Source organism: Brienomyrus brachyistius, chromosome 2 (assembly GCF_023856365.1).
Source record: "Brienomyrus brachyistius isolate T26 chromosome 2, BBRACH_0.4, whole genome shotgun sequence".
NCBI classification, from domain to species: domain Eukaryota; kingdom Metazoa; phylum Chordata; class Actinopteri; order Osteoglossiformes; family Mormyridae; genus Brienomyrus; species Brienomyrus brachyistius.
In genome coordinates this window covers 2,884,322-2,908,948 of record NC_064534.1, presented here as the reverse complement: position 1 = coordinate 2,908,948, position 24,627 = coordinate 2,884,322, and the positions used below count along the sequence as shown (strand labels likewise).

The 24,627-nt window shown below is 45.5% G+C and overlaps 2 protein-coding genes across 3 annotated transcripts; both read right to left on the bottom strand.

Annotated features, from left to right (window-relative positions):
* Window positions 1-4,311: 4,311 nt before the first annotated feature.
* Window positions 4,312-17,331, bottom strand: zbtb34 (zinc finger and BTB domain containing 34). The gene is made up of 2 exons (XM_048984803.1): window positions 17,213-17,331; window positions 4,312-8,283 (listed from the first exon to the last, which is right to left on the bottom strand). Exon 2 carries the CDS (start codon window positions 8,246-8,248, stop codon window positions 6,722-6,724), a length of 1,527 nt encoding a protein of 508 aa, XP_048840760.1. The 5' UTR covers window positions 8,249-8,283; window positions 17,213-17,331; the 3' UTR covers window positions 4,312-6,721.
* Window positions 17,332-18,967: 1,636 nt separating this feature from the next.
* On the bottom strand, window positions 18,968-24,081 carry LOC125714292 (zinc finger and BTB domain-containing protein 43-like). Of its 2 annotated transcripts, XM_048984817.1 has the most exons (3): window positions 23,926-24,081; window positions 21,778-23,225; window positions 18,968-20,945 (listed from the first exon to the last, which is right to left on the bottom strand). In XM_048984817.1, the coding sequence occupies exon 2, from the start codon at window positions 23,205-23,207 to the stop codon at window positions 21,804-21,806; it is 1,404 nt and encodes a 467-aa protein (XP_048840774.1). In that variant the 5' UTR covers window positions 23,208-23,225; window positions 23,926-24,081; the 3' UTR covers window positions 18,968-20,945; window positions 21,778-21,803. The 2 variants fall into 2 exon arrangements, with proteins under 2 accessions (XP_048840774.1, XP_048840773.1); XM_048984816.1 differs by having other exon boundaries at window positions 18,968-23,225.
* Window positions 24,082-24,627: the final 546 nt, after the last annotated feature.

The window sequence follows — 24,627 nt, the reverse complement described above, 5'->3', positions numbered from 1 at the left end:
ACGGATAGATGTAGCAGCGAATCAGACATCTTCTTTTGCGTGTCGGCCACGCCCAACAATGGCACAGCCAATCGTCTATGTCAGTTTTCCTTGAGTGCGCAGGTGCTTTTTTGCACTGTTCGACCTGGAGCTTTAACGTGAGCTGCATAATTAGGGCGCTATATAGATTGCATACAAAATGGGATGCCATAAGGAGTATATAATTTATTTTATTGAGTACATATCTCTAATAATATTATATTTCACTCAAAACAACTCACATCCTGCGAAATGCATTTTGAGATGGATTTTTCAGTCAAGCTCTGTTCACTTTTATGGGTTACGCAGCCAATCCTGACCAGTTTTAATAAAATTTTTCTACGAAATACACTCCACGCGCACACACACACACACACACACAGTAGTGTTTCTGTGTTGTTTTAGACAATGTTCACGCCGTTGTTGTCTGTGTGAAGCCCACGTAATAGGCATTTCCTGGAAATCATATTGCCTGCCGCTGGCGATACGGCTATTTTTATCGTGTGTTGTATTTTACGCCACACTGCCATGTCACTGTAATATACATGTTAAATATACTTAAGACGTGATCATGTCGGGGTCCACGATTTTTCCTATAAATTAGGCTATAACCTTTTCAAATGAAATTACAAGGTTGGTTAGTTAGATCACTTTGGAATATAATGTAATAATCAAGAAAATAAAAACTAACGCGCACATTTCCTGGGGACAGAGTTCCCGCCCAAAACTGCCCCTCTTCATATTAATGGTACACTTAATAATAATCCATCCATCCATCCATTTTCCAATCCGCTTTTCCTACTGGGTCGCGGGGGGTCCGGAGCCTATCCCGGAAGCAATGGGCACGAGGCAAGGAACAACCCAGGATGGGGAGCCAGCCCATCGCAGTAATAATAATAATAATAATAATAATAATAATAATAAAACAATAGTAATAAAATAATAATAATAAACAAATACATAATTTAAACGAATATTACTACCAATAACATTACAACTACATGTATTCTATCTGAACTTCTGACGTTAATCACCATAGTTATTAATAAGGGATATCGCCTTCTCATTCTATACAACAGCTCCATCTGCTGGTAATAGCTGGTAGACAAACCCACCCCGTGTCTCAGAAAACAATCAAAAGTCTGGACACCGGTATTGCCAAATCAGCATCTTTATTTTACAAACAAACGCAACTGTTTCCATTGACATTTCTTTGTATCATAAAAAAGCAATTTACAAGCTTAAGAACAAAATATAAAGCAGCACAGAATGATTATGGGTAAAATATATATATCATTTGAATAAATATATATTTCATGCTATAAAATAAATTCGTAAATGGCAAGTTAATAGTTTCAGCATCAGCTCTAACTAGCTTCATTTACTTCAGTCATATAAAAACAGTAGAGTTCTGAGGTTCACAGTTGGGTTGTGAGGTTGTAGTTACAGTGGACTATAAGGAGGTGGCCGAACACCTGACAGAGACGGAATTAAAGCCGCCCCCCTTTCCCTAGAAATGGAACGTGGGGTAGAAAGGGTGGGCAGAGAGCCTTGAGGCAGAAAACAGAGGAGCAACGCTGGCGTGAGGCAGCACAGCCCCACGAGAGATAAGTGCATTTTCCCGGAGTGCGTGCCGACGGGCACATCGCAGTACTGAGAAACCCTGAGTTCTACTTTGTTTGTCCCGTTAGGAAACATGACATGCAGAAACTGACCTGTGAGTTTGAGAAAAATTAGTTTGATAAAATAACAACGACAATGACAAGCAGGATTAAAAGACTAATCGCTAAGGCTCTCACTCAGGCCAGCTCAAATGATTAGTATCAGTACAAGATGACCTTTTACTTAGGGGACGGGGGTGGCGGTAGCCCAGGTGTTCTGCTCACCTTCCTTTTAGTATTTGACACAGACGGAGGTGCAGTTTTTTTTTTTTAAATTAATAAAAACACCGTGCAGCACTGCACTCGACCAGGGCCCGGTGCCCCGTGACCACATTACCGTGGAGCACACCGGCCAATTCGGACGGGGAGAGCACTGACGGTGAGGGACGGAGGGCTTGGGGGTAAACAAAAAAAAGGCTGCACCCTATAAGCATGGTTCACTCGACCTGTCCAAACATTCACAAAAACGTAGAAAAATAAATCAGCGTATTAAATCTGCCGCTCGGCTCCCTCAGTTAGCTTCCACGCGCGTAGAGAGCAGGCAGCCCCGCGGCTCGCGCGCACCGTGTGCACTGCCCTACAAAACAACTTATTGCTCTTATATCATACACAGTGGAAAATGTTTTTTTTTTTCTCAAAGCAATGGAAGACTTCACTTTTTTTTTGACCAGATCAGTGTTCATAAACTACCTGAAGTTATTCAGTTTAAAACAAGAAAGAAGTAGGGCAAGCTGTAATTTTATTTGTAATTAGTACAACAGCCTTCCCTGTAAACTCATTTTTAATTCGCTTATATTCATACATTGTTTCAGGCCTCCAATCGTCTAGCCTTTTCTGTGAAGTTTTGAACAAAAAGAGTGAATTCAACTGTGTCAGTGTCAGCTGACTTGAGAATATGGCTGTATTAGTATGTATACTTTTCAATAAGTATTGCATGTATCCCGCCCCCGATAGTGAGTGTATTTATGCATGTATATATGTTCATATACTCATTTATATAGAAAATTAATAAATAAACCTGACCAGTCTAAAAGCACCATTCGAGGGTAAAAATAAAACATCCCTAAAAATAAACCTTTTGAGGCCTTTAATAGTTGAGTCCCTCAAAGAGGGAATCTGAGTACGTTCCATAAACACCCTTTGGAATACACATTTCAAAATGGAAGAGGGTCACAGAAGTGGATTTGTTGGCGACCTGAAGCAGCACACACGGCGGGAATCTCGGAAGCATGCCCGGGCTTCCCAAAGAGCCGTTGGCATCTGAGGACCTTGAGAAGCAGGGGCGGCCGCCTCGGTCTTCACCGGCCCACCCGTCCACAAACCGGCGAGAAACCAAACCGCTATGCTCCACGCTCCCTCAAAAAGTAGCGCGCTGGCAGAACAGGAACATTTTAACAATAAGATATAAATCCAAGAGTGAGTCGAGAGCTGAGCTCACTCGTCAGAATTACATAGTGGGACGGCCTCGCGTAACGCCAGGTTGCGATGGAGGTGGCACCATGGCGTATACGCGAGACGCGATCAGTACTGTCACAGAAGAACGTCTGAGGATTCTGTACCCTTACAGGCAGGTGGAATTTAAAAAAAAAAAACAAACTCAGTAGCAATATAAAAAGTTAAATTATTTACATTATATATGTACATGTGTAGATCGTTTACATACATACGGACATGTATGTATGCATGCTAAGTTCCTTGAGGAGACAATATGATTACCAGACTGTACACAAATGACTCAACTGTGTGATGAACACCTTAAATCGGTGTTCGTCTGGTATCACAGTATGTGTCAGATGTTCTAATAAAATGGTGCCACACCAGCCCAGATGGCCTAAAGGTCACTCTCCTCTTTGCCAGCAATGTCTCTATGCAACGGTTCCTTCCCTTATCTGCACGAGGAGCAGATCACAGCACTAGTGTGGCTCGATTAAGAGCAGAGACTGGCTCTGAGGGAGGCTACGGCACGGGAGTGAGGTGACAAGTCGTCTTTTGCTAAGATGAGGATCTGATGTACTGGGTTGGGGAGGCAACCTCTTGTACTTCAAGCACCCCTCCATTAAAAAGCCTCATGTTGGAGAGGATTATGGGTATGGCTTAGTCTACCTTCAAATGCAATGAGGTAAAGTGTTCAGGCAGCACACAGGTTACTGCTTCGCAGACCTTATCTCCTCTGTCTCCCCTTTGAGCATCTGCACACTCACATGTCCATGACCATCCAAAAAGAGCAAAGGACGAAACAAAGAAACAAAATGAAATGTGACACCTGGATTTTTTTTTTTTTGGTTGGGGTCTTTGGTTGAAAACTACATGCTGAATTTTGCACCAAAAAAGAGGGGTGTTATTCACAAAAAAAAATCCCTTAAACCAAACAGACGACCCCCCCCCCCCACCCCACTCCCCCTCCACGATATTTTCCCCCCACTCAGAAGCCCCTAGAGGCAGCGAAAGCAAGGCGGGTGTTAAGTGTGCTCTGGCTAAACACCTGCCCATGTACAGAGGAAGCCAAGCTTTTCACATAAAGCAAACATTTATACCCTTGAGGGGAATAGTAAAGTTCTAGGTTCTGCAGGACAGTCCTGCCTGTTAGAGCAACATCTGTCTGCATTACAACCAAATCGGTATGTTCTGAGATTGGGGGGGGGGGGGTGTTCCACAGAGCTCAGACTGACATGGTAGCTTGTGTGGTGGCACATTCAACCACAAAGACCAGAAGGATAAGACGACAAAGGTAGATTTCACATGTTCTCTGAAGCACGCTTTATGCTGTAAACCAAAACACTGTTATGGCATTTAATGTAGAATGAAAAAGGGCGATGACCGTGATTAAGACGGCGGCGTGTCTGGGAACGTCACAACTTCACAGTAAAGCTGCCGGGACCGACGGAGCGGCTGCGGGATATGCATGCGGAGCACGCACAACGGAAGCAGCAAGACGTGTGGATTAAGTTAAAAACTAACCATGTAGTTATGCTTGATAGCTGGATATAGTTAGACAACCACAAGAGATATCATAGACCCAAGTGCAATTTTAATTGCATCTCTCCATGATATTTTTCTCATAATATTATGTATTATATTTCCAATTTTTAATAGCCTGGCCCATACTCATGTTTGAACACAAGATGGTGACACAGTTCAGAGGATATATATTTCAAACACATAACTGGACTCTCTGAGCAGAGTAAGATGTTGCCCTTTTACAGTACAGTGAATGAGTGAGATAACACACACATACAAAATGAGTGTCAAGGTCCAAGTGAAGTGCCAGGAGGCAAAAACTTTGGGAATCCCACAAACGGCTGAATTATTTCATAACCAGCAGTTTGTGAGGTTTAAACCCGGCAGACTAAGTGCTGTTTCACAGGGGTTACTTAATAGGCTGGGGGCTAAGCTTGTCCAAAGTCAACGCTACAACAAAAACCAAAGCTACTTTCAACCAACAGATCTATAATAGAAATAATCATCTTCTACCACCTCACCTCCTCAGACGGGCAGAACCACCACCGCGGTTTCACCTCCGCCGCTCGACTTCCACATACAAACTGCACCGACGGTTTGACTTTGGATCATTTCAATCAAGTTCTTCTCAATCCTCTACCTCTAACACCTCCGCTTCGGCTAACAGCAAAAAACACAGAAAGCCACGTGGGAGACCTTCACACAGGGCATCACGCCACAATTCAGTTGGGAAGAGAAATATGTCCTGAATACAATTACCTGAAAAAGCGGTGGGGGGGGGGGGGGGGGGGGGGGGGGGGTTAAGCGCGGCTGGGAAGCCTGATGCGGCATGCCGCTTGTGTCCAAGCGTTCCGAGCCTTTTAACAAGACGCACCATGCACGCTGAGTCCTTCGCCACTCGCTTGTTTGCTCGATGGCATTTGCACGTGTGCGCCTGTGTGTAGTGTACACTCCCTGACCGGCTTGGCCCACATCTGTCACCATCAAACAGGAGAAACCCCTTCATAGAAGCTTCATATTAATGTGAGCTGGCTGCTAAGAGGTGAAAGAAATGACATAACTGCACACGGGTCTGCCCAGTGCGGGGGCTTCTTGGCTACTATCCTCTATATTTCATATATATATATATATATAGAGTATATATTTCATATATATATAGAGTAAGGTTAGTTTCCCGGTAGACAGAGCCAGCAAACCATGCGTGCTCTGCCGCCATCCACACACCAAGGCTACATCACGCATGACTCCTGTGGACACTCACGGGTAAATTACAAGGCGCCGGACCACGCGACTCGGGCTGATGGCACCTTATGCCCCCACGGCACGGCGTACCATGGCCGAGAGAGAGACACGCGGCTCACACAGGCTTCCCCTAGTGTAACCCTAACCCCATGTGTATGTATATATATATATATATATATATATATTTTTTTTTTTGTTAAAGTAAACGTCATCCTTCCGGGTCCTTGGCTATGAGGTAGAACCCACGGAAAATGTTACAACACTGTCTGTTATGAGCATGTTTATGTATCATGAGGTAAGAGATGGATGTGTGACCAAAAAAAAAAAAAAAAACAAAAACCACGACATTCCTCGTGAGAAAGCTACTGCTTCATCAACAACCTGGTGTGCAAAAAGAGGTCAGGTAAAGACGTGATATGACGAGAATCACTTATCTGAGCTTTCACATTATTACTTGTCTTATTGCATCATGCCTATATTACTTTGTAAATATGTTTAACACACAAAGATTAAAACAGGAAAAAACACCAAACTGAAAGGGGGGGGCCTTGATTATTCAGCCCACCCCCACGTTAATTATTAATACTTAACTTCCACCTTCCCTTTGAGAGAATCCTTTAAAAGCACCTTTTATTTCCACTTTTTGTCCATCGACTCCCTTTAACGACTGACGAGACATAGAAAACCCTGACGGAGGATGCGAGCCACGCATCGGATAACGGGGCGGGAGGGTGGATTCCGAGCTAAAACTGCTGACAGTTAAAATTATATGAATTTTTTTTTCCACCTCCCACCCCCCATGACGCTCCGACGAGAAACGACGAAGGAAACGCAAACGAGACCTAAAAATCACAGCGGGAGCCGTGCGGAGACTCCTCCGGGCTGCCCCTGGTGCTCTCCTCGCCGTTCCCAGATGGCTCTTCGGCCGGCGGGGGGGCGTCGCCGGTGGCGGGGGCCTCCGTCCTCTCGGGGGAGTCAGCGTGGTTGCCGCCATCCACGGCGCCCATGTGCTTCTTGCGCAGGTGCTGGTTGAGGGTGCCCTGGAAAGGGAAGCACTTGCCGCAGATCTGACAGTGGAAGGGCTTGTTGTCTGTGTGCCCGCGGATGTGGTACTCCAGCTGGTCCTTGCGGGTGTACTTCTTGCCACAGAACTTGCAGACGAACGGCGTGATGCCCATGTGCAGCCGCATGTGCCGGTCCAGGCTGCCCTTCTGGTTGAAGGACTTGCCGCAATAGATGCAGACCAGCCGCTCGCTGTATGGGTACCACTGGCCCCGCAGGCTGCGCTCCCGCACGTCGCTCTCAAAACTCGCCGCAGGGCTGGCGGCAGCCGCCACCACCGCTGCTGCTGCGCTGACAGCGTCCCCATCTTCCCTGAAAGGCTTGGGGCGGCCTGGAGCCTCAGGGGAGGTGGCGGCAGGCCGCTTGGGACGGGCACGGCCACCACGAAAACCGCTGAGTATGGAGCGCGAGGGGCTGGCGCTGCTGAGGCTGACAAAGGCGGAGGCAGACAGCGGTGGGTAGGTGTAGCCGGCCGGCTGCAACATGGGGCCGTAGGAGCCCACGCTGACTGCCAGCACCTGCTCGCCATCCACTAGCTCTGTGTGGTACCCGTCATCGCCGGCCGACGAGCTGTCCGAGCAGCTAGGCCGCTCCGCCTTCTCCATCTTGACGCGCACGTCTGTCACCTGCCCGTCCCGGCCGATCAGCTCCACCTGCTCCAGCTCCGCCTCCTGCTCCGGGGCCCCGTCGCTGCTGCTGCCACGGTCTGATTGGCCCTCCTCTGGTGCGCGTGGCCGGGGCGGGCCCTTACCTCCTGCATCAGGCCGGGCCTCAGCAGCGCCTGGGAGAGCTGTCGGCTGCAGTGGGAAATAGGGGGGGGAGACCTGCACGGGGTTGAGGAAGGCACCCCCGTCTTTGAAGCCATCGCGGTTGCCCTGGGGGCTGTCTCCCCCAGGACTACCACCAGGGGGCAGGCTGATCTTGGAGTGGATGCCTTCCAGGATCTGCGTGCACTTGTCGATGATGGCCTGCATCTGGAGGAAGCTGGCGGCGGTAAGGAAGCTGACGACATCCTTGAGCGGCAGCGCCATGCGGCCAGTGTAGCAGAAGGCAAGCAGGCGCTCGAACACCTCCGGACTCTTGATGACAGAGAGCGAGAGGCCGCTCATGGTGCCGAGGGCGGAGTGGTCGCGGAAGTAGGGCGAGCTGGCCGCCAGCACGGCCTTGTGGGCGCGGAAGGGCCGGCCCTGGATGTGCACCACGATGTCACAGAGCTTCCCCTGGAGCCGCAGTTCGTTTAGCTGGCTGAGCACCGTGCTGCTGAATTCTGGCACGTCGAACTCGATCAGGCCGCTGCCGTCTTCCATGACTGGGCCACGTCTCACGTTTTCCCGTAGATGGTCTGGGGAGGGGAGAGCACAGGGAAATGAACTTTAGTCAAAATGAGGAGACCCCAATATCGCAGAGACTTAGCCCTAAGCACTGAACCTAAGGACAACCCATGTTCAATTCACCACCAATTCAGATCTTTGCACTAATATCCCCCCACCCCACTGGTACACTGCCATAATTAGCCTGCATAGCCGGGGCCTTCCATGTATGAACACGTTTCAGACATGCTCTACGCTCCAGGCAGCCCATAAACGGATCCACAAGCACACTTCTGAAACGCGCTGTAATCTTCAGCACGATTACTTCTGGTACGACCTCAAGTCCACAATCCCTATGCTACAAATTCCAAGTCATACATTTAGGTGGCAGAATAGAAGCTACAGAGTATTTCTGCGACCATTTCCAAGAGGAAAGTTTGTCAGACAGGCCTGCACAGTGCAGTCAGAAACCACGAGTCCACAGCAAGCTCAATGATCCAATTCATGAGGCAGCGGAGGGTGAAGGTCCCACATTAGGCTGCCCATTCACACTCGCTGGCCTGCGCGGCTGAAACATTTCTGCCATTTCCGCAAACACGTGTGTGAGAAGAGTACGCATGTCCTGAACACCGCAGCCCCACTGACCAGCTTGCCTCTCATCCCACCCTCCACACAAGCCTGTTATCCCCTTAAACAGGAGAGGGCCTCAATAACACACAAAGAACTTGGAGACATTTGATTCTCTCTCCCTTGGGGTAAAGTTACTCAAGCAGGTTAGTACCAAGCCAGCTCAGACAGGCTTTCATCATCAAAAGAGGCAGCAGGAGTAGATTTGCTGCAGGCGACCTGAGCACCTGAAGAATAGAAGAGAAATGTCAGCATTCCCAACAAAACAAAATCGCAGGATTCATACAGGCAGCCCATTTTGGCTTTACCCCCCCCCTCCAACACCCCCCCCATGCATGGAATCGCCAGAGACATCTCCAGCGTGCCAGGGTCTCCAGTCAGCAGTCTGGGAACGTAAACACTTTCTCCGGTTGCCAGGGCTTGCCGAGGCACCTGTCACCCAAGCCGCACTCCTCCATCCGGGCAGGGCAGAGGGGTGAGGGGGAGGAGGAGAGTAAGGGGGAGGGGGCGAAGGAGCGGGGGCCACACGAGGCGGCGGCTTCGAGATAAGCCACAAGCCCGATGAGCCAGAACAGTGATAACACTGGCTCTACAACACCCCACCGCCCCCATATCAACACACACCTATACAGCCTCCAGCAGCACGCCAGCCTGCCTTGCCAAGATAGCCACATACAGACACATACAGTGTCTTCCTAACCCGCTAAACCAGTCCAGCAGGAAAGGGCCGGCATCTGGGATCCAGTATTCCGATATCGTTCTCACCAGGCTCCCCAACACAAAGCTCTATTCCATGAAAAAAAAATTCTTTGATAAAAAATAGAAGTCTCTGGACAAGAGTCGAGTTTATAAATATGGAACAGTAAGTTGTTTCTTAGATATCTACCAGTATGGGATCTTAGGTTTAGGAACGCCCATGGTTCGGAGCGACCCCCCCCCCTGCCGGACAGCAAACACCCAGGCACCCTGCAGTCCCGTTAAAGCTTCCCGCCCACATGGCAAACCAGTGGCCCCGATCACCCTGCCAGTGTTACATAAGCACCTTGACTATTTCAGCATTTCACTCCGCGAGGATGACCCTCTTCCCAGAAAGGCCGGGGTTTGGGGGGTGGAGGTGGGGGGGGGGGCTGTGCTGGGATGGGCACTTTCTGCTGATCTAGTGAAACAGTTACCCGGTCCATGTGGGTCAAGCCATGGGATCCCAAATTCATTTATGTTCAATGCTTTCAGAAGACGTGCATTCAAAAATACACTGCTAAATAAACAGACAAAAGAAACAGCACTGTTAATAATACTGAACAAAAAAGCAATTAACTTTATTCTCATTACATAAAAGTTGTTTTTCTGCATTCCAAAAAAAAGAACGAAAAATAGCTGAACTACAGGCTAGATTTCCTGTGGACTCGAGGCTCAGTGTTCAGTGGACCGTAACCGCCATCACCTGCTCTTAATTCACTTGGGTCTGCAGCAAATTTATGTCCACACATTTCCACCCTTAAAATGCCCTTATAAGAGAGGGCTCAGTGCCTGCTTCTCACATGTTAATAAAGTAATAAAAAGCAAATTCAAAATACTGCCAAATAAGCAGGGTAAAAAGCCCCGTTTTAAGATAAGCAGGGTTTTGCGCATTTTGCAAAAACTGCAGGTCCGGTTCTGCCAAATTTGCTTGACAAGCAAATCACGGTGGGAAGAACTTGACATGCAACAGAGTGAGGTCCTCTGCTTGCTACCCGTGGCCGTGGTTTGGCTAGATTCCTTATTTTGATATATTCAACTGAAATGCAGGATAGCCTCATACAACCACCCCCCAAAAGACAGTACGGCTCAAACAATGAAACTGCAATCCTGACCAACAACGTCCACCACAGAGCAGTCGGTCCACACGCTCATAGGGGAAAGGGCCTAAGAGGAAGGATCTGAAGTGTCTCAGCCACCGTGCCGAATGCGGGAATGTGTAAATGGCGCAGCAGGAGACGCCCACCAAATGTGAGAGGAGGCTAACCGAGGAGAACTCCATCACAGCCCCAGGTCACTCCTCAGTCTGTAAGAGACGCACACAATTCACTCCAGAGACTGAGATAAGCAGAATGCTTCAAGGCCAGCTGACTTCGAAAAAACATCTTCCACTTTGGACAGCTGCACTGAAGCAACCCTGTGATCTGCCTGTGCTTTCTAGCATCACCTGGGCCACTGTCGGTGGGAGGCGTGGAGACCAAGGGGAGAAGTCTCACGGAGAGGAATTTTCAGTGCACGGTGATAATTACACTGTGCCTGAATCGCTGCACAATTTATATTTAAAAAAAAAAAAAAAAAGCTATTCAAATTGGTCAGGGAAAACGAGACCTCCCACGTTTGGAAGGTGCAATCAGTACAGATAAAAATAGCACTTTGTTAACTGTTCTGCCTCTGTCCTGGTGGACAAAGCTGTCCCTTCTCTCATTTCTTTGGCCGCACTGAAACTGTTTTGGCAAAAAAGTCATGGTTCGGTGCCAAAGGAGGAACGCTGTACCATCAGCGGCACAGAAAACACTTCTATCGCCTCCTAGACTCGAGCTTCATCGCTGACAAGCCTATCCAGAATAAAAATTTGAATCACAAAACAGTATTATCAGCACACACTAAATGATATATAACTGCCAGAAGAGACCTCAGAAATGTGTCCTGCAGCCAAGCCCTGAGGAACCCCCTTCTCAAAACATCGCATTTTCTAACGCGGATTGGAAATGTCTGTTAAAAAGCAGCAAAGACAAACATTATTGTGTTCAGCCGGTATATAGACAAAAATGCTCAGTTTAGATGAAAGTCTAAGTATAACCCAAACGTCCCAAGGCTGGGACTTTGCGAAGCAACTGACTGACTTGACAGCCACCGTTTGACATGCATCACTGATGGCACAGAAAGGGCGAAACTCAGAGTGGCAGAGAGAGAAGACTGGGGTCTCTGGGCAGAGGGCTGGGGGCACCAAGGAGTTTGCTCAGGTTTCTTCCACCCGCCTGCCTTTGTTCTCACATGAGAAGTCAGCTCGGAACGTCACACAGCAGAGGGCAGGACTCACAGGAGCGGCTCAGGAATGCACCTATACAGACTCCGGTTTAATGTTTGCGGCGCTACAGTGCCTGTTCATGCACGGGGTTTCATTTAAACACGCCACATCGGTTCCCCTGGGGGTGGCAGCCTCCGACGGAGATAAAAAATAATAAAAAAACATCATCGCCAAACCAAACTGTCAATGACAGCAGCACCACAGCTAAGAAAAAGACCCTGTGCAGGTGAAGCCTTATCTGACGTTTTTTTCATAAAAAAAAAACACAAAAAGACAATTTCCCTGCAATACAGTAAGATAGATACTTCATTGATCCCAAAGGGAATTTCAGCTGCATACATCAGCAGAGGAACATCCATATCCTGCAAAACTCTGCAAAGGCATTACACAGTGTACATAAACAATACCAATAAGGATTTCAGAAAAAAATAACTGATCAGGTGAATAAAGGTGTCTCCAGTTTTTCCCATGTTATACAGAACATGGTGCATAGAGTGTGACTAAAATTTCATCACCAGACTTCGATATGAAAGTGTCCTTTAGGGGCCTGGCTTTGAGCCCATTTGTAATCAACAGGGCCAGCATGTACCCAATGACTGGCCCAGAGCCATTCCTGTGCACTTTGTACTGCCAAGTCTGTTTAATATTGCCAACGATGAAAACACATCAACCTGGTTCTCATCATGCGGAGGATATACCAGAAAATAAAATGCATGTATAGCTTGATATCAGCGTACTGCGGATCCGACCCCGGGGCGTGATAGAATCGTGCGGCGTCGGGTCAAAACATGCAGCAAACATACACGCCGAACATGTGATATGCACAACTGTCTTCCCAGAAGCCCTTGCACTCTGCATATGGCACTGGTTGGAGACTGGTACAGCAGAAGGAAACTATTGCTTTTGCAGTAGGTTCACTGATTTAAGAGAAAAGGGTGCACGAGAAACACCTATTTCTGCATATAACTTCAAAGGTGAGCCCCTTTGCCAATTTCGTCATGCACTTTAGTGACTTCATAAGTAAACAGCACCTTCTCACACAACACATAATTCAAACAAGATCTGAAAAATCCATAAAAAGAGTGGACAACCAGGAAAATGGCCCACTGTCTACATAAGTGAAACCAGAATGCTTGGGCAATGTCTACCTAACTAGCTTATGATGACATCTACAGTGAAACCTCACGATGGACAAGGGGGGTGTTGGGTTGTCTTGTAAAGGCACTATACATTTTTATAGTTTTGCACGAGCCCATTCACAGTCTATACTCCCATACTCCGGTCTTTCATTCCTTTTCCTCCATACAGCATGCCGTGAATTGAAAATCGCATACTTCATTATTTAAACATCTTAAATAAAACAAATAGCAAGTTTATGTACTGAAGTACGCGATGGGAAATCCTGAGTTAGTAATGAAGTATGTGTATGGAAATCCTGAGTTTTAACCTACACAGCATGCTGCTGTTCTGTTTTTTCCAAAAAACATGTAATTAACTTAAATGCTGTAAATGCCATATCTGACGCCACATTTGCAGAAAACTCCTTCTTAAAAACCGACATGACAGCTTTGTTCTGCAGCCTGCTGTTCGGGTGCTGTGAAGGAGTGGATCAGAAATAAGAACATTTCATGTACCTACTATGATGTGTGCTTCTCCTGGTTACTTTTCAGCATGGCAGGAAAAAAAATATTCATTTAATTCAAAATCTATTCTTGCTGAACGTAATGCAGGAATAAAAATCAAAGCAATTAATAGCTCTACCTAACAAAGTTAACCAAAGGGTTCGGTTAGCCAAGACATTTTGCAGGTAAGATAGTGCCTGATGATAAAGCCGACCAACCACAAAAGAAAGACTTTCTAGGCAGCATGTTATTCACTAATTATTCATTCTCGCAAACATTTTCCATACAATGCTATCTTGCAATTCTGCGTGTACAGAGTTAAGGACTTTCTGTAATGAGGGCATCCTTTAGTTACATAATGAGTCATAATTACCAAGATGTAGCACAGTTATGATGACGATTGGGAACATCTTCATATGCAAAGACTTCCAGTTAAGAACAAACCTTCCTTTTACGCAACATTTCACTGTTCAAGTACCACCAGTCTTCACATGTGGTCAAACCCACATATCTACACCTCAACATCAATGCCAGATCTAGCCAGAAGATTGTATACAATGGCATTGTGCAAACTACTCACACAACAACACTGGTTGCTAGTTTCGCCTTATTTCGCAGAAATACCGTGAGATGGTATGATAGACAGGTAGCATAAGTCATGACAGCACATGGTAGACATTCACTGGAGAATCAAAAGGAAAACTGCTGCCGTTCTAAAGTTACCCTGAAGACCAGCAGTCTGCAACATCAAGCCTATATGGGCCTGTGTGGAGTGGCACCAAATGGTTGCAAATAAGGAGCTCCACGGCAGAACACCACCATCACACTTAGAGAGCCCGATGGAGATCATGCCTGAGGCGACAGTGGCAAGGAAAAACTCCCTCTAGCAGGAAGAAACCTTGAGAGGAACCTAGACTCGGAAGGGGACCCCATCCTCCTCTGGGTGACAGCCTTACCATAACAAATATCCTGAAATGTGAAATCTATCAGAGCAGTAGTTCTGTAGCACCAGTGCTCTAGATACCAAGATTTTGGTTGCCATGAAAACGAATTAGCGCTTGCACAATCTTTAAGGTTTAATAAGATTGAAGCAGCTTTTCAAGCACCTGAAAGCTTTGATTTTTGGTGGGGGAGGGGTACTTCACTAGAGCAGTACATACTCCACACCTTGCTGAAGGACAGAGCACCAAAGGCCAGACCGGGACATGAACACATTAAATCTTCTTCATACAAGAACTGTTTCTTCACTCTGCTGCTTGCTAATTATGCTCTCATGGGAGAAACACATTTTTTTGCAAAGGGGCCAAACGGCTAAAAACAGCCATGAACTACCAAATAAAAACATGAATACAAGGCTGGCATTCGTACTTCAGGCTGCTCCGTGTGTCCTGGCTGATCCTAGATGTGATATTTAAATACTGTCATATTCGATAATCAATGGGTGCTTATTGCAGTATTTACTTACAACAGAAGCAAAAAGATTTGCATGCACCAGTTTGACAGCTCAATTTTATATGTAAACTAGGGTGAAAAAAAAACACAGAAAGCTGTATAAATTCATTTTAGACAGTCATTTGAAAAGTGAAAATTGCTTGACAAGAAAGTTAATCAGGCAATTTTATATGCGCCTAAAGAAAATTTTAATATGCATGCGCTCCAGACCTGATTCTCTGTTTTTCAAGAAATCTCATTTCCTTAGTTCATCATGAGACATTTCACATTATGTATGCAAGGTGCGAACTCTGGAGAATATTCAGCTAGTCCAACAATGTTTACTGTATACATGTCAATGGTTGGATTCTATCACCCAAAAATACATCCCGGTAAAGAGCAACTGACATGGAGACCTTTAAATCGAGGTCCTTGAGGGTCGTATGGTAACACAATTCTCTTTTTATTGACTGCACCACATGATTCAAATGACACAAAAATCATCACATAATGCACCTGATTTTGCTGTGCTCCACAGTTAGTTCAAGAAATGTGCACAGTGATGTAGCAGTTCACCTTGGTTATCTTCTGAATTATTGTCATTAGAGCATCCATTTTAGGCAAGTCCAATAAGCGTCCCATGACACACCCTACCAGGCAAAGTCGAAAAGCAGCAATACCATTATGTGTATGCACAACATACACAGGTATGCACTATCTGACTGAAAAATAGAGCCAAGTCACTGCAGAGGGAGTGATGATGTCTAGAGTAAAACCGGATTTTTTCCTAACATGGGCAGAATGCTGTCGACATTGCCCTCACTGAACAAAATGAAAATTCTTAATTGTCATTTGACATTTACTACTGGACACCGTTTTAACTACATCACTTGACAACGGAACTGGACAAGGGGCAAAAGTATGTACTTTTAACGATTAAATTGTCTTCGGGATTTGGAATGGTCGAGCTGGTAGACCGCTAACACTCATGACACTCTCTTTAAAAGAAATATTAAAGAGAGCAATTGAAAAAAAGGGTTTATTGGATCCAGTGCAGAAGCTGTGACGGGTCCATTTGCACCTCCCGCGGTGCAAACGCGTGCTCCATAAAATGACATTTCGTGGTTCCGACCGCTGCACGTTTCCATAGCAACACCCCCATTCGACGTTTTTAAAAAAACGACATTTAAAGGAGGTACGAATAAGCAAAAACACACACACACATACATACATGTAAATCGTGCGAGCAAATCCAACGCAATCTTACAAAATTAGCAGTCGGCGCAACGCTGAGGCAAATGAAACTATACACCAGTGTCAACGACGCCGCACAATACGGACACGGAGCCTCCTTGAAACCCACAATTTCAGTTCATAAACGCAAAAAGTTTCTGACACATTTCTTGGATGCGCAATAAAAAATATGGCAAAAAATAGACTGCCGTGCTAAGGGCAAAATAAGGAGAACCGCAATGGCTACAAAATGCGAGGGACTTAATCTAGCGCTATTCCGGACCTAATGCAGCCACCAGTTCTGTCATTTATCAGTATTTTAGTTTTCCTTCGATCGAAATTTTTGTATGATTTTGCGTACAATACGGCGAAGGCGAATTGCAGTTTCAATTAAATGCCGGAGGACATTCCCAACATGTCTGTGCAACCGTTCAAGGTTTAATGTGACACAAATCGGTTTTTACGAGGAATAAAACAAGTTTACCCCGCCAGTAAAAGTGGACTTCGTGCAAACAGACCCATGAAGCGGTCGCCTCCGCGTCCCTTACAACATCGGGGTACAGGGGAAGCCGGCGGTGGATATGGGAAAAATGAAAAACTGTCACTTGCAGGGCCCCGTCTGCGTTAGTTAGCCAAACTAGCCGCCGACTCCGGTTCTCCGGGGTGCCGACCGCATAGCTCGAAACCCAGCGTTTCTGACTGCTATGGGGGACAACTCGCCTAGCCAAAGTCGCAGCCCATCTAGCCGTTTAGCCAGCGGCGATATATCATTTGCAACGGGATATCACCCAAAGCCGGTTATTTTCAGCCCATTAAAAGCCCCGACCTGGTAGCTAACTGACATTACAGGATTTCTAGGCTCGCCCTGGGAAATCCGCCAACTTCTTGGCTATCGAGCCAGCCATCTGATTTTTCGACTTTTTTCCTTACGCTCATTTAAAGACGTCCGAAGTCGATTTATTCTATTTTCCGAATGACAGAATCAAATGTACGAAATAACCTTACCTTCCCCCGATCAAATGCCGCCCATTTCCCCCCACAGCAGCAGACTTTACTCAGGGCCTCCTCCTACTCCAGCTACGCGCCCGCGGCTGATGTTTTTTTTTTTCCTCTCCAGGTTTTCTTCACCGGAAGTAAAGCGAGGGCCTACTTCCGGGTCGAGGATGTCGCTGTGACGGACTGCCAGGAGAAATAGGGTGGGCGGAGCTGCGAAGAGTTGTCAGTTGCCGATCCTGTTTTATCAGCTCACTTCCGATTGGCTCCTCCGCTGGTTGCCGTTGGAAACATGACTGATGCCCCCCCCTTAATTCCGCCCTCCGCGAGTGCTCATAGCCCCGGCTCTCCAGGCTACTGCTGAGCAGTACATGGCAGAGCGCCCAAACAGTTCTGGTATTTATGGGGCTGGGCTGCTCATACCCCCCACGAATAGCCAAAAAAACGCCGGATATTTTATTGCCCTCGCCAATACCTATAAATAGATTTTAAGTATGTTTTGTTTGATATACCCAACGATTAAAAAACGGTTTAAAGGAAACGATTAAATAAAATACTAGTGTGTGTACATTAGGAAATTTATGTCGTCATCAGCGAATAGGCCAGTACATTCTACTTATCTTTCAAAACCATATAAATTGTTTGCTACAGTATAACCGAGTAAGATTAAAGCTTCATAAAGTTTCTGCCATAGGACAGGACAGAACTTTATTGATCCCCTTTGGAGAAATACTTGTTGCCGAGCAACATTACTAAGAAAAATCTAGATAGAATAGTTTCCACCCCAAGAAAACTAATGAATGAATGAATAAAACACTACAGATGATATGCATCTTGCAAATCAATGTTCTGCTGGTCCACTATTATTCATCAGCCTTATCTAAAGATATTTGTGGAATAACCCTTAAAAGTCCCGTGATACAGGACAGGCATTTGCCACAGAACTTTGGAAAAGGTGACTCCTAAACTGCCATATATAGTAACATTTTCTTTAGTTGAATTATTTTTTTAAAAAAGGCTTTAGAAGAAAATGTTTTACAACAAACCACAATATTTCAATGAGAATTTTTTGGCTTACCATCGTTTTCCTAGTCAAATTTTCTAGAAAACTACAAAAAACACAGAAAAACACCAAACTGTTCTTCATGTACAGTATGAGATGTTTTATATGTGAAAAAAAATCAGTAAAACTTTTACTAAACCTCTAAATAAAATGCCTTTACGTAAAACAGCAGTCAAATATGCTGGAAAATAATTACACTGCAAGTCAATTGTAAACCTCAGCAGGTTACAATTACTACTGATAACCACCTCAAGCACAAAAACACACATTTATAGTGAGAATATAAAACAGTAGAATTCAATACCCATATGAACTTTTCAGCTGCGCTCATTCTAGATAAAACATTTCAAAGGCTACAGGTGCTCACAGTGGTGCATGTGTTCTTTTGCTCAACTGAATAAAATGATTGTTTAGACAGAAAATATCATCACCTGGACTTTGCAGGTGTGAATACATCACTGGGATCCTTTCCAGACAGCAGCTACTTTTTTACCAACAAAAGCCAATGTGATGATATTTCCTGTCCGTAATGTAACAGAGGTCTGGGACCCATAGGGCCCATGCTATCGTTTCCCACGCTCAATGTCGTCTGTGAACAGACCCCAAGCGCAATAATTACGAAGCACACTGGCCCCCTTGTGGCGGCATTTCGAAGTGCAGGTCCTTCCTGGAGAGCCATCGCTTGAAATGAAATGCCGGAAAAATACAATTAAAACAGCTTACATTTATTGCTCAACAGTTCTGTACAAAAGAGCCACAATATTCTTCTATGAGAAGAAATTTCTAATGGCAATAATATTCTATGAGTAGGCAGACTTTCCCCCACAAACCATATAAACAAAGCAATAAATAAAAAGTACCATTTTAAACTACACACAAAGTGTTCTAGTATCACTGTGATATATCCATTATTTTTAACACAATCATAGTGTAAAATTTCTAAGTACTAGAGTACAGAACACAAATACTGAAAACAGGTTTAACGTTTTATAAATCACATGTAGTTGTCATCCTGCTCAAAAAATTTACTTGAATCCCCCTTTATAAAGGGAAAGTACAAAATGCAGTGTGAGCTCGAGGAAATGGCACGAGAGTGCCAGGAAAAAAGAAGCAAAATACACCAATATGTCTGATTAAACCAAATAGGTTTCATAACAAAGCAATTATGGATAATTAATAAGTACTAAAACATGCAAAGTAAATTGAAAAATTTGAGTTCCAAATCACCGCTATTTCAAATAAAATTACAAAAGAGGTGTAGGAAATACCATGTGACACTCCAGCCTTTTATTGTTGGAAAGTACCAAAATAGATTTTTTTTAAAAATAATCCAGTACGTCGCACTGTAAAATCTGTACTATCAGAAACCATAAACAGACGTCAGTACCTTTTACCTAGAATGCAGCAGCTCCTGTAACTACAATGAGAAACCTAAACAGTGACACACTTCATCCTCTGGGCTGGCAAAACCAGGCGCTTCACATTTCAGACACATTAATCTCTGTTAAATGCTATATAATACACCTTTTTGATTTTATTTTAGAACGCAAATCTTAATCAACCGTTACTTTTTCTTTTTGCAATCCGTTTTCTTGGTTTTCAAAACCTACTAATTTTTCATGCCTTATTTTCCACTGTTATTTGTAATTTAACTTATATGGTGAGCAGTAAGTACTCAGTGAAGGTAAAGCAGTAGCACTTGTTTCAGCAGAAGAAATTCAAGGTGACAGCAATGACAAATTTTAAAAATGACACTTAATATCTACCAAAGGCATTTGTGTATTATTTACATGCTTCTGAAAGAAAGAAAAAAAATCAGGAATTTCAATTAAAAACACCTCTGATGTTCATATACATACATACACACATCTGTGTGCAGTCTTAATAGGGTCTCCACTCCGCCTCCACACTTGAAACAAAAACAAGAGGAAAACAGCACTGACCATAAGCTTCACTGTGCAAACAATACCTGCAGCTGCTGTTTTTCTGTTCAGCAGACTGGAATTGGTATATAAAACAGCATGTTGAGTGTCAGTCTATTGGCATCAATGCATACATTAAAAAAATGACTGCATATGCTGCTAGGCTGAAAAGAATACCCGTATAGAGACAGTTACTAACCAGGAGTTGAGACAAAATATCTCTCAGAATAAATACTGAATGACTTCATGTTGGGGGGGGGGACTTCCTGTACTTAATCACAGCCATTGTTAAGCATTATTAATGCCAGCAAATGAATCAACGACTGACTTCAAAGACAATTAAACAGATTTTAGTTAAATTATTAATGATGGACAATATATTATAAGTTGCTCCTACTTAAAGCATGTAAAACCCAACATTTAAGTTGTCTATAGATGACTATTTATGGAACAGAAGGTATTTTATTTACTATTAAAAATGCAACAACATAAGAAAATTCTTGGGAGGGGATCTGAATGCCTTAAAGTCATAAAGGAATCATTTTGCACATCTAGTGCACGTGTGATTAAGCCCTTAATAAGCGCTAACATAACTGCTAACGGGACACAGTGACCGGCGCTGCTGCCGCACACCTCCAGGCTCAAGGGCTCCAATCCCCCGCTGCTCCCTCTCTGAATTGCCCACAGAATGTTCCAAAGTGGTCCAGCTGACCATGACCAAGATAAGCAGTTCAGCAATCAATGGATGGATGGATAACTACTACAAAAGAATAAAAAAAAACATAGTAAAATGTTTCATATGTACAGTATATAATGAAAATTAATACAGTTGTGCCTGAGGTTCATGAAATGCAATCCGTTCCTGACTTGTGGACCAATCTGAACACAAACCAAGGCAACTTTTCCCATAAGCATTGAAATTCGATGAATTTGTTCACAAGCTTAAATATATAAACAAAATAATTTTTGTTAATTTTTTGGTGTTTAGTAAAAACTTTAAAGAAAAAACACAACATGGTATCGCGGGAGCAGGGAGAGACATGGAGACTTGCTTGCCGGGGAAATCATGCTCTTTATTAACAGTCCCTAACCCTTGTATTGTTGTTGTTGTTAATGTTAATGGTTTAATTTCCCTATTGTCAGGCGTGTGCTTGTACCTGGTCCGATTCTTGTGTGTATTTAGCATGTGTACATGTTCCACCGTGTGCATCTTGCAGTTCGGCGGCTGACAACCTTGTGTTTCCAGTCTGTGTATTTGGGTTCGGTGCTCGTCGGCTGCCTGTTGTGGTCCTTCTATTTACAATTGCATGCTGGGACACGCGTGCCAACAGTGCTACAATAGTATAAAAAATGAATCTGGTCGAGGAATCTGTTCGTCAACCAAATATTGGGCGCAAACCAATGCATTCTTTTCATGAACTTTTTGGTCGTTAACCAAATTGTTCACAGACCACAACATTGGTGAACCGCAGGCACCACCGTACTCCGTCCCTGTCAGCAACAAACATGAAACTTGGGGGGAAAAAAGGCAATATAATATATATGTATATTTATATATAAAACAGTTCCTTTCCCAACTCAGTAGTAAGCACCTTTGTCAAGGCTGAGGCAGATGGGATCAGCAGATGTGGGCCTCCTGCTTGACCTGCTGAGCCCTGGTGCAAGACGACACATGCCGATGGAAACTGTCCCTCCACATGAACCTCTTCCCGCAGACGCTGCACTCGTAGGGCTTGACGCCGGTGTGGATCTTCATGTGGCCCACCAGGTGGTGCTTCATCTTGAATTTCTTGCCGCAGACAGCGCAGCCGTAGGGCCTCAGACCCAGGTGCATGCCCATGTGCCGGTCCCGCTGGCTCTTGTGGGTGAAGCTCTTCCCGCACTGGCAGGGGTACAGCTTGTAGACCACGGCCGCAAAGCCCGAGTGGGAGGTCTCCTCCCGGATCCCGGTGGCCGGCTCCAAGCTGTCTTCCCTCTCGGGACCCCCAGCCTCCTCCCTGGATGCCCTGGGAGGGGCCTCCACTTTGTCAGCAGAGAACTCCTCCATAGACGCACCATAAAAGTCTAGGGGTTCGTCGTACGAGTGCTGACCTCCCTGCGTCTCCTCCAGTTCTATCTTCTCCTCCATGCTGGCATCAAGGGAGCTGGTGCTGGCAACCGATGTGAATCCCTCTTCTGAGGGGTTCACTCCCTCAGGGTCCCTCCCATCTAACTCCTCGGTAGCCTCAGCCCCCAATGTGTCTGCGCCACCCAACTCACAGCTATCCTGCTCCATCTTCTCTGGCTTGACCAGGACCATTCGCTTGTGGTACAAGACGCCGGGACGGATGTAAAGGGACCGGGGGTAGCGGTACTCCGTCACGTCGCTGCCTCCGTCCTCCCCGTCCTGGCTGGCCATTTCTGTGCTCCCATGGTCCTGCTCAGAGGGTGGAGACGCAGCGAGGATGCCGTCCCGCTCCAGGGCTCGAGGAGAGAAGCAGCTCTCCACCAATCGCTCCATCTCCCTGTCTTTGTAGCCCGTGATCTTGGCACACGGCCGGCATGCGGCAGCTGGGTCTAGGTCTAGCCTTGGGCTGTTGTAACCACAGTAACCTGGAGATGGATGGTCACCACCTGGGCCAGGTTTCTGGCACAGGATGGCCTGGCCCCCTGCAAGGAGCTCGGTGCACTTGTCAACCACGTGCCACATCTGGAGAAAGCTGGCCGCAGTCAGGAAGCTCACTATCTCCCCCACCGGAAGCGAGAGCGATCCTGTGTAGCATGACTGAAGCAGACTGTCGAACACGCCGGGGTGCATCACGTCCGGCAACACCACGCATGTGCTGTTCTTAAGGAGGACCTGGTCACAAAAGTACGGCGAGCTGGCCGCCAGCACGGCCTTGTGGGCCCGAAAGCGGTGGCCCTGGATGACCACCGTGATGTCACAGAGCTGACCAATCTGACGCTGCTCATTCAACTTTTGGAGGATGGAGCAGGAGAAGTCTGGGAACTCCACATGGTACAAGTTAGCCTCAGATTCCATAGCTACTGCGCTACAGATCTGAAATTGAACGAAAATGTTATATACTTTTCCAGTTTATTTTGAAGGACAGCATTCAAAGAAATGTACTTAGGATCCAGCGTCATTAAGTATAAATTTGTGCGCAATGTAACAGAATTAATTGAAATCAATGCAAAGCGCTTTTTATTTCATGCAGTAAAATAAGAGTACATTTGTCATGATTCAACATCACTATTTATAAGCCTTATTCATTCGTTCTGGAGTATTTAGTATATGTATTCAATACTTGCATCCTTACGATGAAGCACATTGGTATCACTATGTAGCAGTTTGCAGCTGGCATTTTTGCTGATATTATGCATGTGTCAAAGTAAACACGTACAAGCATGCTTAATAATGACGGTGTTTATTAAAAATATGAACAAATGAGCCGGAATGGCCGACACCCGTTTTACTGTTTGGCACGGGCTATTGTGCGGTGCTAGCCAGTTAGCTGTTCAGCTAAATCGGGCAGAAAGGAGGCCTGGATAATCGCGCAATTTATACAATAAAAGCCGTGCCCATGGCCCAGACGACGGTTTATGCTTTAAAGGACGCCCGGACACCCGAAATTACTGTCACCCATCCCGCTCCGCGATCCCGTCCCTTCCCATGTTAACGGCTACTTTCAATGCTAACTGCCTGTCCCTAGTTCACCTTCGTGTCGGCGGTGGTTGGGACAGCGACAGGGTGCAAATACCTGTTGACTCTACTTGGTAAGGAGCGAGCCGACCCTCTCCCTGGTCATGTTTTATCATTTTCCAGGCTTAGCTAAGTAGCCCAGAAGCTTCTCCGCTCCTCTTGGACCCGCTCAGCCTCGGCTGCCCGCGAGCTGCGTCTACGTCATCACGCACGGCCCGCTCGTGCCCCGCGGTGGGTGCATTGAGCACGCGCTTATTCGCGCAGGAGAGGATCTGGGAATTTCCATTCTTTCTAAATGATCACTTGTAATACTTCTCCGTTTTCTACTTTGTTCTGTTTGTCTAGTAATAACTCACAAATGTCCCACCATTTATCCAATGGCATATATTGTATTCTCCGGGAAGATCTAAAGAACTAAACAATGCGCCAAAATTGTTTTTTATAGAATTTCGTAATTTGTGGCTTCTGAAAATAACTGCGATATACAATGCATTTATTATGTTTTCCTATGCTTGTTATCATGTGGATTAGGATATATCAATTTACTTTTTCATCTGTGCAAAATGAGTCGCACGGCTTTCGTTCACGTTTCATAAATTGAAACGCTAGAGGGCGCTACAGGCTAGTCTGAACAATAAATGTACTGGTTTTCAGTAGCTGTCAGTTAATTGACATGAAACGACAGTTTTGCATTATATAACTTCATGCTACAGATTAAACGTTGGAGTTCTCAAATTATCCAAGTTTCACAGGAACGTGA

Excerpts from the sequence above, each read along its gene's own strand:
- zbtb34 (XM_048984803.1), bottom strand. The coding sequence starts at position 8,248 with ATGGAAGACGGCAGCGGCCTGATCGAGTTCGACGTGCCAGAATTCAGC.
- LOC125714292 (XM_048984816.1), bottom strand. The coding sequence starts at position 23,207 with ATGGAATCTGAGGCTAACTTGTACCATGTGGAGTTCCCAGACTTCTCC.